This window comes from Phoca vitulina, unplaced genomic scaffold (assembly GCF_004348235.1).
Source record: "Phoca vitulina isolate PV1807 unplaced genomic scaffold, GSC_HSeal_1.0 scaffold47, whole genome shotgun sequence".
In the NCBI taxonomy this organism is placed as follows: domain Eukaryota; kingdom Metazoa; phylum Chordata; class Mammalia; order Carnivora; family Phocidae; genus Phoca; species Phoca vitulina.
This window is the reverse complement of record NW_022589750.1, coordinates 9,534,897-9,549,740: the sequence shown is the minus strand read 5'-3', so window position 1 is coordinate 9,549,740 and position 14,844 is coordinate 9,534,897. Positions and strand designations below refer to the sequence as shown.

The 14,844-nt window shown below is 42.3% G+C and overlaps 2 protein-coding genes and 1 pseudogene across 21 annotated transcripts in view; 2 read left to right on the top strand and 1 right to left on the bottom strand.

Annotated features, from left to right (window-relative positions):
• Window positions 1–7,469, bottom strand: part of NCOR1 (nuclear receptor corepressor 1) — a 156,918-nt gene extending 149,449 nt beyond the window's left edge. For 11 of the 12 annotated variants that reach the window (XM_032431779.1, XM_032431789.1, XM_032431786.1 and 8 more), the window contains exon 1: window positions 6,742–6,938. The gene's annotated coding sequence lies outside the window, so the exon portion shown is untranslated. Of the gene's footprint in view, window positions 1–6,741; window positions 6,939–7,387 lie in introns of those variants that run through there. The other variant, XM_032431780.1, reaches the window with a different exon arrangement.
• Window positions 989–1,057, top strand: LOC116649414 (annotated as a pseudogene).
• Window positions 7,470–7,671: 202 nt separating the features above from the next.
• Window positions 7,672–14,844, top strand: part of PIGL (phosphatidylinositol glycan anchor biosynthesis class L) — a 99,979-nt gene continuing 92,806 nt past the window's right edge. For all 9 annotated transcript variants that reach the window (XR_004302645.1, XM_032431802.1, XM_032431794.1 and 6 more), the window contains exon 1: window positions 7,672–8,308. Coding sequence is in view for 8 of the 9 variants with exons in the window: in XM_032431802.1 (XP_032287693.1) it covers window positions 8,074–8,308 (235 nt within the window). In the remaining variant the exon portion in view is untranslated. The remainder of the gene's footprint in view (window positions 8,309–14,844) is intronic.

Genomic DNA, 14,844 nt, shown 5'->3' with positions numbered 1-14,844 from the left:
AGGAAATTACACACACCAAAAAAAAAAAAAAAAAAAATCTGAAAGAATATGCAACAAACACTTAGAAGATTATATCTAGGAAGTGGTACTTTCAACTTCTTTATATACTTCTATATTGTCCTTCTGTAAAACAACATATTACTTATAATAGATGAAAGACAAAGATTCTAAAATAACACATCCCCCTTCACTCATTAAAATGGTTTTGTGTGACTATACAGCAACTCCTCCTTCCACTCCTCCCCTCCTGCTCTGTTCAGTTCCCTCCTCCCCATTCTTCCTCCCTCTTCCCCCCAACACATAAACACCCACACACACATAGAGTTAATGGACTATATACTCCCTACATCTGGTATATTTATACTGTGTATATTTTAGGCTGTAACTCCTAGAAAGCACAAGTTTTGGTTTCATTCCAAATACATAAAAGTTATTATAATTCAAAACTGAATTAAAAGAACCTAATCAAAAGTAACACAAAGTTAAACGTCTTTGAACAGGAGTTCAAAGACATGATGATTACAATTTAAAACAAATATTTCCAAGTTATACAAATCTATATGCTATCGCCAAAGGAAATGAACTGCCTAAAACAAATTACTCTGACTCTGAACTGTCCAGGACAACAAAAAAGTCAAGAAGAGTCTGTCAGTTAAATAAAAGTGGGGGGGGGGGGGGGAGCAAACTGTAACCAGAAAGGTGACCCTCAAAGCAAAACTAAGTGTCAAATTTTCCTAGAAAAATATAACCTTAACTTATTCTGGTTTAATATCAGTTTATTCATATATAACCAAACAAAAACAAAAAAACCCAGCCCAAGTTTTATTCCTCAAATAGACACCGGGTGGGGGGAATCAAAATACTTTGGTCACCTTGACTTTTCATTTGCTCTTGACTAGTATACTTAAAGATTTAATTTTTGATATTAAAACTAAACAGTACTATTCTTTCAAAGGGAACCCTTCAAAGGTATTCTTCAATAATCCTAAAGACTATACTTTCAGGGATCATTTCTATAGTTTGTTACTTCAATAATCCTATAAAAGGGCGCCTGGGTGGCTCAGTTGGTTAAGTGACTGCCTTTGGCTCAGGTCATGATCCCAAAGTCCTGGGATAGAGTCCCGCATTGGGCTCGGCAGGGAGTCTGCTTCTCCCTCTGACCCTACTCCTTCTTGTGCTCTCTCTCTCTCTCTCAAATAAATAAATAAAATCTTTTTAAAAAATAAAAAAACAATCCTATAAACAAACTATTCCATATTCTTAATTCACAATTTTTTCTAACCACTGAAACTACTCCAAAATTCCCTGTATATATATATTAACATATTCTTGTTCTAACATTATCTGAAAATACAGTCAGATGAACCAATCCCTTCCTTACTTTCTTTCTCCCTAAAATCCCAGTAAACTGACAAAAAAAATTTTTTTAATGTTTTGATAATTCACGGATTATACTTTGTCTCTCGCTGACACTGGTAAATTTCTACCTGTTTTTAAATTTACATAAACTATTCATCAAGTTCCCACACGTGTATCAATCAGCGTCTTCAACAATGGTACCAAGTAACTCTAGCAGTTAGGTTTTTTATGCATTTAACGAATTTCTAGTACACACTTTCTGGGTACAGCGTTATTCTGGGAGTTGAGGTAGACATGAGATACAGACATGCCCACAATAGGCTTATGGTCTAGCAGGGACTAAATGGACATGTACATAAATAACTATGATATTATAATAGAGGCATAAGTAAAGCATTAAGAACTTCCAAAATCAGAAATACACATCTTTGGAGAAGAGGGAGTAGGAGGGAAACTTCCTGGCTGAAGAAATATATGATTAAACCCTCAGAAAATAGGCAGAATTTAAATGTGGTAGATTTCAGAAGTAAGGCACATTAGGCTAAACAGGCATATTATTTAACAGCCCAAATGGAATAAATATGACATGCTTCAGTACTCATGTGAGGATTTCAGTTGAAAAAGAACAATATGCTTCTTTCTTTAAAATAAATTTTATGGAGGGGCGCCTGGGTGGCTCAGATGGTTAAGTGTCTGCCTTCGGCTCAGGTCATGATCCCCAGGTCCCGGGATCGAGCCCCGCAGCGGGGAGCCTGCTTCTCCCTCTCCCTCTACTGTTCCCCCTGCTTGTGCTCTCTCGCTCTATCAAATAAATAAATAAAATCTTTAAAAATAAAAAAATAAAAATAAATTTTATGGCATAAGTACCTATAGAAAACTAATACTACATGTGCGCTTTTCAACATAGCATTAAGAATACAGTCCACATTCATGCTATTTATCTAAGCTTTTATTTAACAACTGAAGTCCCTCATACTTTAAAAAAAAAAAAAAAAAAAAAAAGATCCAGAAGTTTGAAAGTAAGTGAAGCAAGGGGTGTCTGGGTGGCTCAGTCGGTTAAGCGTCTGCCTTCAGCTCAGGTCATGATCTCTGGGTCCTGGGATCCAGCCCCAACATCGTACCCCCTGCTGGGTGGGGAGCCTGCTTCTCCCTCTCCCTCTGCCCCTCCACCCTCCTGCTTGTACTCGCTCTCTCTCTATCCCAAATAAATAAAATCTTTAAAAAAAAAAAAAAAGGAAGAAAGAAAGGAAGAAGGAAAAGCAAGCAATAGCTAATATATAAAGTAATTTAACCTGTTTGGGTCTCAGAAGTTCCTAACTGTCGACATAATACAATTTCTATTACTGTAATACTTAAATTCCATGAACTATCACTAGGTCCAGATAACCTCAAAGACATTTTTGTTTAAGAAGATATTCATCACAGGGGCGCCTGGGTGGCTCAGTTGGTTAAGCGACTGCCTTCCGCTCAGGTCATGATCCTGGAGTCCCAGGATTGAGTCCCGCATCGGGCTCCCTGCTCAGCAGGGAGTCGGCTTCTCCCTCTGACCCTCCCCACTCTCATGTGCTCTCTCTCTCTCTCTCTCTCATTCTCGCTCTCTCAAATAAATAAAATCTTTTAAACAATACGTTTAAAAAAAAAGATATTCATCACAGATTAAAAATTAAGCACACCAAATAATTCCCAGTGATATTATTGATGTAGATCAATACTAATTTTTTTCAAACTATATTTTCATTGAGGAAATTTAAAGTTAAGATAAACCCAATACCTAAGCTGAATAAGTAATCTCTCATTCCCCATCCACCCCGATTTTTGTTCTAATTGTCAATCATCACGCTGAATCATCCGATGGAGGAGATGCTGTAATGGAATGAGTTCCACACTGGATGTCAGAAGACTGGATTCTACCACTGGCCAATTGCAACAATTTAGGCAAATCACTTCGCTTCCGTGACCCTCAGTTTATTCACGAGTAAAGTAAGACTAGATCATCTATGACTCTAGATCCTATAATTCTATAAATTATTAGCATTTTACTTTAACCAATTTAGTTTTTGTTTTTTGTTTTGTTTTTTGCGATCACTTTTAAGTAAAAGTAACAGTAGCGCCCACGGAGGAATCGAACTGAAGAACTCCACAGGAACATTAACATGGCTTTCTATGGTCTCACTCTCAAATGAAAAGAGAACAAACAAACAAAAAAGTATGTTGTATCTGAAGACTATCCAAGTAATATTTTGACCACACAAGCTTCTGGGGTAGAAAAAATAGTAGAAGAACATTAAAAATGTTCAAGGAAAACCACCACCACAAGAATACCAAATAAAAAACAGATGCCCTACATACAGTTATTGCTACATGACAGAAGCTTTTCATAGCTTTTCAATACTCCTAAGAAGTCCTGACAGAAAAAAAACCGAAATGTTTTCTTAACCATCAATCTAAATGTACTTCTTGCATCCTCAAACCTGAAAAAGACAAAATATCAGGCAACCTAGAGACTTATTTGTGCACATAACTGACCTGCTCAACTTTACACCGTTACAAGCATTTAGTAATGTACCTTGAACATAAAAGGCATTTCACACCAGTTGAACAAGTGAATGAACTACATATGAATCTCTAATCAACAAATAAGTCCATAGAAAATAAATTGTGGGGGCGCCTGGGTGGCTCAGTCATTAAGCGTCTGCCTTCGGCTCAGGTCATGATCCCAGGGTCCTGGGACTGAGCCCTACATGGAGCTCCCTGCTCCGCAGGAAGCCTGCTTCTCCCTCTCCCACTCCCACTCCCCCTGCTTGTGTTACCTCTCTCGCTGTGTCTCTCTCTGGCAAATAAATAAATAAAATCTTTAAAAGAAAAAAAGAAAAACTTCTGATCAAGCTTTACTACTTCTTTGCAAGGTATTCTAGTAAAATGCAACATCTGAAGAGAAGAAACTGAAGTAACTAAATAGGCTAGACCTCCATGGTTCCCAGGCATCAGTAGGAATCTGAAATTGCAATTAAGACAAGTCACAAAATACAATTAAAACTGAGTAACAAAACACACTAAAAAAACTCAGTAACAAATAGCCTGACATTTACCTACATCAATCCCTGGCCTATTCAAAAGCCTTTGCTTCCTATTGCAGTAATGGCAAGAAAATCTCACCACTTCCCAAATTAAAAAGAAAAAAAAAAGCTTACAAAAACTTGACTATATTTACCTAGCTTTGGAACCAACTTTTACTCAATTAAATTCAAAGAAACATAAGTTATTTTCAAGCATTTTCTTTTAAAAAATTACGTGAGCACACTGAATACTTAAGTTTTACTGTCTGATTAAATCCAAAAAGGCATTCAGTTAAAAATATATCTTTCTCAGAGGCGATGGAGGGAATCACAGCTATAGTACGTAACAGGTCTATTCAGGTTAAGTCGTAATGTGAATACATTTTTCTAATTAGAATACAATGTTTATTCATTCAACAAACATTTGCAGTGTCAATACCCTACACAGAAAATAAAATCATACCTGGTGCCTTAAACGTAAAGATAAAATCTGAGAAGGGCCTATCCTGATCTCAAGAGGAGATAAAACTGGTTCCTAAATACCTAAATACAAGGTAGAAAGTGTGAATGCCACGGGAGATGTGCAGATAAGCACTTCAGGAGTGCAAAGGAAGTTGTTACTACCTCACAGAAACATAACCCTTTCTATCTGTTTAAAGCAATTTCATAACTATTAACTCTCTTAGGATCACAGCAGCCAACCCTAAGAGAATGGATATTTTCCTACTATCATAGATGAGGAAAGGGAAGCACAGAAAGGCTGATCGTGTTCCAAAATGTCACTTAGTAAAAGGAAGAATCAGGACTCTTTGTATTGTATTTTCTCTGGGGGAGTAGTTCAACATATGGTAAGCCTTTTGCAAAAGGAAAGAGTATTTTGGTATTGCAAGTAATCCCATCCTTATGTATGTATGTATGTGCATATTATTTATATATACGTGTGTTAACCTTGATTTCTGTTGACAGGTGTGCTTAAAGCAAGGCAAGGCAACTGTGTACTATAAATACTAAAATAAATAAATAAGCTCCCACCGGATCTAACAGAATAAGCGAATACAAACACTATTTCTTCCTCCAACAACTTGTGTTTATTTCTTTGGTAATTTTTACCCATTTCTAAATAAGATTCTAAAATTGTTCTATCTGCTCCTGAGCCCAGGCCACTTGGTTCCTCCAATAAATATTTTTACGAAAGGGTACATTAAGACATTTTTTTAAACTACTAAAAATTAAATAATGCCAACGGCTCTTCAGTTATGGAAAGGTCAATCCCATGTGACCTATTAGCAGCAGTTATTGATCAAGATATGTTGAACGAACGAATGAATATTTGTAGGCATTTTAAAATCCCGGGCCTGTTGCTCTTGGCTCAGTGTTCTGCCTCTCATCATTGCCTCACCAGGATGCACACAAGGAACGCAAATTTCAATATTAATTAGGATATGATTAGGGAAGCAAATCTGATGCAGGTGAATATACTAATCCCAAAGATTAGAATTACCTATACCACTGCTCTCCAAGGTTAACTCTGCTGAAGTGGCGCCATGGCGTGCAACATCAGTAAAAGAAAACTGACGCTTCCTGAGCAAACACTTTTCACAAATATCACTTATTCCCACGTCCACCTCTAATAACGACTACACCTAATCCAGTCCAATCGAAGAATTCAGTCTGCTCTCCATTAAGACCGGTTTCTCAATTACAGTTTCTCAAATCCTTCTTCCTCTATAAAAGAGAATTCACCGACTTCACCCAGTAAAACACCAATAATAAAAGGCAGGAGGTAGAGGGTTCCGATCTTTGCCATCTCCGCCACTACCCACCCTTCGCCATTACACCCCGAAGTGGTTTGCTTAGAAGGTGAACTAGTTTGCTCTTCACGCACTTGTCCATCGCTGTCACCCTCCCTAAGCCCTTCCACACTCCCAAGACGGCCACCAACTCCGCCTCAGAGTGAGCCCAGGCCCGCCACCTGTGCCGGCCCCACCTGGGCTCCCCCGGCCCTCCCGGTCTCCCTCGGTCGGCCCGCAGGACTCCGCACGCCCCCTCCCCACAGGACACCCGGCCGGCCGCAGCCCATTCTTCCTCCAAACTCCATAAGCCTCTTCCCCTCGCCCAGCCCCAGCTCCCCGCCGCGCCCCAGTCGCCCCGGGCGGCCGAGAGGAAGAGGCTGGGCGTCTGCGGCGGAACCGGACCTACAGGGCCCGCGACGCCCCTCGCCGGGCCGAGAAGCCGCTCCCGCGGCCAGCGCCCTGGGAGCCCTCGGAAGCCCCGGAGGGAGCGGGGGGCCCGGAGGCCGGGGCTGCGGGCGCCGGGGCCTACTCACCAGGAGCTGGCGGAGCGTGGTAGCCGGCGCGCCCCCGGGCCTGAGGAGCAGGACGCGGCCCCGCCGCGCGTCCCTACCCCGGGACCTCGCTCGGCGCGGCAAGCTGGGAGCTCACTCCAGCCGCCGCCGCCGCCGCCGCTGCTGCTTCGCCACCTTGGCCGCCATCTTGACTCAACCCCTCTCCCTCCCCCTCGGCTCCGGCGGCCGCCGCTAAGGCGGCTCCGGCGCCGGCTCCTCCTCCTTCCGGAGGGCTGGGAGATCGACTCCCTCCGCTGGCCGAGCGCGGCTCCTACCTCGGCCGAGCTTCCTGGGTCGCCCCGCGCCTGGTCCCCTCGGCTCTCCCCTCAGCCTGGCGGGCGGCGGTCCCCTCGAGCGGAGACGCGCCGGGGCCAAGCAGGGGCGGGCCGGACCCAGCGCGCTGCCATCGCGCACTCGGGCCGGGGCGCCCGCCGCGAGCCGGCCGGCTCCCGCGCGCTCGGGGCCTTCCCCGGGGCGTGGGAAAGGGAAGGACCCGAGGCCTTGCCTCGGGCCCTGCGACCCCTCCGCGGCGCGGCTGCACCAGGGCCGCCGCCTCCTCCGGCCCGGGCTGCGGGGAGCGAAGGCAGGTCCCCAGTGCTGGGAGCCACAGGGCTGCACGTCGACCTACCCAAGATAGTTTCCAGGGCTGCGGCTGTAATTCGCAGCGGGACTTCACTGACATGTCAGGCGCTGCTGATTTGTCCGTGATGTCGTTCCTTAATCTAAAGTCACCCGTCGGAGCAGCCCGTGGCTCTCGGCGACTACGAAGTGCGCTCGCTCAGCCTTACCCTTCTAGAGAAATCACTGGACGGTTCCTCGTAACCGCGTGCTTTTCCTTCAGAGGAGCCACCGCTCCACAAGCCAAAATGAAGAAGGAAAAACAAAGTCGGTTCATCCGGCTAAGGGGCTAACAAATAATTACGAGGAAGCCTAGGGTTTTAATAAATGAGTTACAAAGTGGTGAATTGAAGAGAGGAGGGAATTTAAGAGAGGGAGGGCAGGTATTTTCAAACGCTTCTTTTTAAACCCAGGGCACTGTAAGGACAGGGACAGAAAGCTGGACGGCAAGGGGTTCGTCCCTGAAATCGAGAAGGCAAAAAGACGTCGTAGAGGTTGCATAAAGTAGAGAGAACTAGCTAAAGAACGGTTGGGAGGTGTCCTTGTAAAACCACAACAGGAACCCAACGTTTAGAGCCTCTGGTCGGCAAAACGGACTTAAACTCGGAACGCAGTTTCCGCGAGTGCAGTTTTCCCGCCGGAGGCTGGGTGTGCGGCAGCCTTCCTCCTGCGCAGGCGCAGTGCCACTTAGAGCGGATGGAAGCCGTGGGGTTTGTGTGTTTGGCAGCGGCGATCCTAGCATGGGGCTTCCTGTGGGTTTGGGACTCCTGGGCAAGAATGAAGAGTCAGAAGCCGGCTGGCGTCCCGGGAGATGGAAGCAGGACCCTCCTGGTGATCGCGCACCCCGACGATGAAGCCATGTTCTTTGCTCCCACCGTGCTAGGCTTGGCCCGCCTGAGGCACCGGCTGTCCTTGCTCTGCTTCTCTGCAGGTAGGAGGCTGGAGGCGGGGCGCTGGGAGCCGGGGCTGTGATGGGTATTCAGGTGCTAACCTGTCTCAGTCGGCTTCTTCCCGAAGGGAAGCTAAGTTTAGGGAGCTGAGTGAGTGCAACGAAGGTCCCTTCTCTGGGCACTTCACGGAGGATGGTGGCCCCAGCCTGTGGGCTGTAGCGGCCAACTTCCCAGGTGGGTTGGGGACGTCCAAACAATCTAGGCTGCATCGTACCTGCTCAACCCTTAACATTTTACTACGGAAGGTCGCACAGGACCTTCCTGCTGCTTTTAAAATCCACTTTCTGCTAGAAAGTTGCATACGTCAAATTGAAGGGAGAGGCTCAGGTCATTAGACTAGAAAATGATTTTATGGGTAATTCTAGAATTCAGTTCCACCAACCTTCCGTGAAGAGGCCTTTCAAAGAGTAAGTCCTCCTTTACCATTCAGAAAAGATGGGCTGAGAAAACAAAAATTGACCATGATACTGGATTATGGTGATATTTGCTCAACTGTGTAAATGTCATTGAACTGTGCATAGACAGTGGGTATGTAAAATTATACCTCAATAAAGCTATTTTTAACAAATGCCCATGACCTCTTTTCCCACTTGGTTGTGTGTCATTACGGTTTTTTTTCTACACTGATTTTCTACAGAAATCCCGTTTTATATAATTTTACATTTTTCACTGAACATTAGTTTTCAGTCATTTTCCAAATATTTATTTGTTTTTTATTATTTTTTAAAAAGATTTTATTTGAGAGAGAGAACGAGCGGTGGGGAGGGGCAGAGGGAGAGGGAGAAGCAGACTCCCCTCTGAGCAGAGAGCCCTACAAGGGACTCTATCCCAGGACCCCAAGATCATGACCGCGCGGAAGGCAGACTCTTACCGATTGAACCACCCAGGCGCCCCTACCAAATATTTATTAAAAATTTATGTGCATATGTTAATTAGTTGGATTTAAATAAATAAAAGAAATTATAGGTTAAAAATTAATAAAAAGCCACTTTTTAAAGAAAAAAAAATTATGTGCACTGTACACTACTGGAATGACCAAAATCCACAGCATTGACAACACCAAATGCTGGTGAGGATGTGAAGGAACAAGAACTCTTCCTCACTGATGGTGGGAATGCAAAATGCCTCAGCCACTTTGGGAGACTGTTAGTTTGGCAGTTTCTTATAAAAACGAAACATGCTCTTACCAAACCATCCAGCAATCACCCTCCCTGGTATTTACCCAAAGGAGTTGAAAACATGTCCATGCAAAAACCTGTCCCCAGATGTTTATAGCAGCCTTACTCATAATTGCCAAAACTTGAGAGCAACCAAAACACCCTTTAGTTGGTAAATAGATAAATAAGTTGGTACATCCAGATGATAGAATATTATTCAACGCTAAAAAGAGATGAACTATCAAGCCATGAAAAAACATGGAGGAACCTTAAATGCATATCACTAAGTGAAAGAAGCCAGTCTGAAAAGGCTGCATACTGTATGATTCCAAGCATATGACATTCTAGAAAAGGCAAAACTATAAAGACAGTAAAAAGATCAGTGGTTGGCAGGGGTTGGGGGGAAAGAAGGATGAATTGAAGGAGCACAGAGGATTCTTCAGCAGTGAAAATGCTCTATGATATTAATAAGGGATACATGTCTTTGTACATTTGTCCAAACCCTCAAACTGTACACCACCAAGAGTGAACCCTAATGTGAACTATGGACTTTGGGTGGTTATGATGTGTCAGTGTAGGTTCATCCATTATAACATGTACCACTCTCATGGGGGATGTTGATAATGAGAAAGGCTATGCATGTGTAGGGACAAGGGGTATAAGTGAAATCTCCATACCTTCCCCTCAATTTTGCTGTGAACCTAAAACTGCTCTAAAAAGCATAATTTTAATTAAAAAAAAAAAAACACTTTGTAATTTAAAAAATTATATGCTAGTCCTTATACTATACCCTAGGAATAAAACAGTGAAAACAAGCTAGATTAGGATCACATCCTTGTGAAACATAAGGTAAGCATTTACTCACGTTAATAAGAACTAGATAATAATAGCCTTTGTTTGTTTCAAGTTTTTATTTAAATTCTGGTTAATTAACATATAGTGTAACATTGGTTTCAGGATAATAGCCTTTTAAATGGTTTCATAGAGATAAACCTTAATTTAGTCATCCCTTTATTGTATGTATATTTAGAGGGTTTTTTTTTTTTTCTAGTTTATCACTATTACAGGTAACAGTGAACATCTTTATGTATTTCATATTATTTCATTAGGACTGATTTCTAAATCTGGCTGTTTTTAAGGGTTTGCATGCAAATCAAATTCCCCAAAACATACCAATTTATATTCTCACTGACAGGTAGTGAGAGTATCTCCCTCAATATAGCACCCTCTCTAGCACTGACTAGTATTTTTTTTATATTACTTCTTGGTATAACACTTTTTCCCCTCAAAATCTTTTGTTGCCAGTGAGGTTAACCCATTTTTCATTTATTGAGAATATGGGTCTAAGCACTATTCTTCTCAGTTTGTGCTATTAAGGATTTTAACTGTAAATAGATACAGGTAATGGCCTCACTGTTTCCTTTTAATGGTATTTGTGTTTTATATTACAACTGCAGGAGACAAATTATAACAAATTTGTTTCAAGATCTAGGAGAGAAACCTGGATATTATTCACCAAGTATTATAGGTGCAGTGACTTCAGTAAATTTCTCCTTGTTTTTCAGCAGGTTCAAACCAGAAATTAAAATATTTTCAAATGAAAAAATATAAAGCATGCCCCTGGTATATATTAAACACACAGTATCTTTGTCCTGCAAGTATTTCCTCTGAATTGAACTTGCCATGTAAATTGTTCTCTCTTGTAACTTTTTTAGATATTGATTTATAAGAGAGAGCGTGGGGTGGGGGGTGCAGTGAGAGGGAGAGAGAGAATCTTAAGCAGGCACCAAGCCCAGCACGGAGCCCATGGCGGGGCTCCACCTCAAGAGCCGGAGATCATGACCTGAGCCGAAATCAAGAGTTGGATGCTTAACCGACCAAGCCACCCAGGCCCCGTCTTGTAATTTTTAAATTGCTTTTATTTTTTAAATTACTTTTCAAATCCCCAACTCATTCAAAAAGTACAGATTAAACATTACCTACACTCCTAATTTATTTTAACATGAAAAACAGGAAGCTAATAGCTTGTGATACAATATAGTAAAAACTGTAATGGCGGGGCGCCTGGGTGCCTCAGTCATTAAGCGTCTGCCTTCGGCTCAGGTCATGACCCCAGGGTCCCGGGATCGAGCCCCGCATCGGGCTCCCTGCTCCGCAGGAAGCCTGCTTCTCCCTCTCCCACTCACCCAGCTTGTGTACCCTCTCTCACTCTGTCTCTCTCTGTCAAATAAATAAATAAAATCTTTAAAAAAAGAAACTGTAATGGCGTTGATAGAGAAGATACTATGGACACAAAGTGGAGAAAAGCATGAATTCTCATCTCAGGGTTTTAGATTAAGGAAACTTCTCCAAAGAGGTTTTCTTTCGAGCTGGCCTTTAAAAACAGGACTAGGTATATCGGCAATGGGCCACATTGTTCTAGGCAGTAGTACAAGCATCAGTAAGTCTTGGACTTAAATCAATAATTCATTCTAACTACATTGCCAGTTTTAAGGGGCAGGGAAAGAAATGTACTGTTTTGTTATTAGTTCCTCATTTAATCCTCTCAGCAATCCCATCATAGTCATTATTAAATATATACAACATTGTGTGTGTGTGCCTGTTTTACAAATACGGAAACTGAATCACAAGGAGGTTAAATAACTTGACCAAAGTGACCAGCTAGAATGTAGAGACTCCCGGGCCCTGTTCTAAACCATTACACCCAATCTGCCTCTTGCATTGTCTAGTATACTATGTCAGTCGAGGAAATAGCTATTTCCATTCCCAGTATATGTTCCAAGACGCACTAGTTCATCAAGCTGCTATTAAATTACATGTGGGGGATATTAGCCAGATGTGCTATCCCCCATTTAGAGGTTCACAGCCCTTAGAATATCAACATCTTTGAGAAGTCTTGTAAAATAGCCCATTTAACTTTGTTTCGTCCAACAAATTTCCAATTTATGTAACCACCAAAGTATCTATTAATGTACACATGGGAGAAAGCTGTAGTAGATAATAGGCTGTTACTGAATACATTCGGTGGAGAATTAACACAACCAGTTCTGTGTTTTAGAAAGCTCATTCTGGTGGCAACGTGGAGAATGGCTTAGAGGGAAAAATTGGAGTTGGGAAAACCAATTCAGCCCCTCCTTTCCCCTCAGACTGTACTCCACCTCTCATACCTGAGATTTCCCTGTATCTGTGATCCATATGCTATTCTCTTTGTCAGTTGGACATCCCTCTGCCAATATCATGCTGTCTTAATTACTGTAGGGTTTTGTTTTGGGTTTGGTTTGGTTTGGTCTTTTTAAGATTTTATTTTTGGGGCACCTGGGTGACTCAGTTGGTAAGTGTCTGCCTTCGGCTCAAGTCATGACCTCTCCCTCTGCTGCTCCCCCTGCTATGTTCTCTCTCTCTCTCTCAATAAATGAAATCTTAAAAAAAAAAAAATTATTTTTTTAAGTAATCTGTACATGCAGCGTGAGGCTCAAACTCATAACCCTGAAATCAAGAGTCACACTTCCCACAGACTGAACCAGCCAAGCACCCCGTTTTTGGTTGTTTTTTTTTTTTAAGATTTTATTGGGGCTCCTGGGTGGCTCAGTCAGTTAAGTGTCGGACTCTTGCTTTTGGCTCAGGTCATGATCTCAGGGTCATGAGACAGAGCCCTGCCTCAGGCTCTGAGATCAGGGTGGAGTCTGCTTAAGACTCTTTCCCTCTTCCTCTGCCCCTCCGCTCCATGCTCTCTCTCTCTCAAATAAATAAATAAATTTAATTTAAATTTAAATTTTAAATTTTAAAAAAGATTTATTTATTTGAGAGAGAGAGGGAGCACAAGTGGAGAGAAGGACAGAGGGAGAAGCAGACTCCCCACTAAGAGGGGAGCCCGAAACAGGACTGGATCCCAGGACCCTGAGATCATGACCTGAGCCAAAGTTAGACACTTAACCGACTGAACCACCCAGACGCCCCAGCCAAACACCCCGTAATTACTGTAGCTTTTATACACTATTATCTGGTATGATAAGCCCTCTGATCTGTTGTTCTTCAGGGTGTATTTGCTGTTTTTGACCTTTTTTCTCCCAAATACATTTTAGAATAAGGTTGGTCGTGTTCAAGGAAAAACTTTTCTGGCATTTTTATTGGACTTTCACTGACTCTGTTGATCAATTATAGGGGAAGTTGATGTATTTTCTTTTTTTCTTTTCTTTTTTTTTGAAAGTTGATTTTTTTCAATATAGTCTTCCCGTCTATGATTTTATAGTCTGCTCATTTACACTGGCCCGCTTTAATGTCTATAAAATAGTTTTATAACAGTCTTACATATGTATTGAGATGATTAGTAATTTTGTCCTTTAATCTGTTTCTCATATTCAGAGGTTCTCTTTGCAAATAGTATAGTCTTGTTACATTCTCATAGTTTGATACTCATTTCTTTAAATATATTAAATACTTATATCTGCTTCTAATTATTCTAGTTTTTGTAGTCTTTGTGTCTGATTCTGCTCTTTGAATAACTCCTTCCGAGTGACTTGTTTCCAAGTGTATTTTGCGGGTCAGGTTTTTTTTTTTATCATAAGCACATGCTTCTTGGAACCATATTTATAATAATTTAATGACTTATATTTGCTTCAGCCAGGCAGCAAAGGGCACGACCCACCTTAGATCACTCAAAATTTTAGACTGAGATTTTTCGGGCCATAGAGCTAGCTTAAGCTCAGGGCCCAAACCCAAGGGCATTAGCTGTCTAATGCTGGGTGACAAATTATCTCAAAACTTAGTGGCTTAAGGCAGTAATGATTCCTTATCTCTCATGGTTTCAAACAGCACAGTAGTCTCTACCCGACAATGCTCAGTACCTCAGCTGGCAGCCCCAAAGGCTGGGGCCTAGAATCACCTGAATTAGCTAAAGTTGCTGGCCAGAACATCCACATGTGGTAAATCCCTGTAGCTTGGGCTTCCTCACAAGCTGGTGGCTGGGTTCCTGGGCAAGAATTCTGAGACAGAGCCTGCACTAAGGGGTAGCCGCATTACCTTTTATGGTCTAGCCTTGGAAATCAGGCAGGATCACTTTGACTGCAAGGCAGTTCCAAGTCACATCCAGATTCAAGGAGAGAATAGGGAGCAGCAAGGTTCTCTAAGTACATGTGGGACTAGAAATACTGCTATAGCTGTTTTTGGAAAACACAGTGTGCCACACCAAGTGAAGACAAGCGCGTACTTAACAATTCTTAGGGGGTGACATTTTCCTCATTTTCCCTCCCTCTGGAACCTGAGACAGATGTAGCCCCACCATCTCTGTTTAGAGTGGGTTTTCTCCTTGTTCCCCTGCTGTAGATAGTGCCTCTTGAAGGTCCTATCTTCGTGTAGAGGTC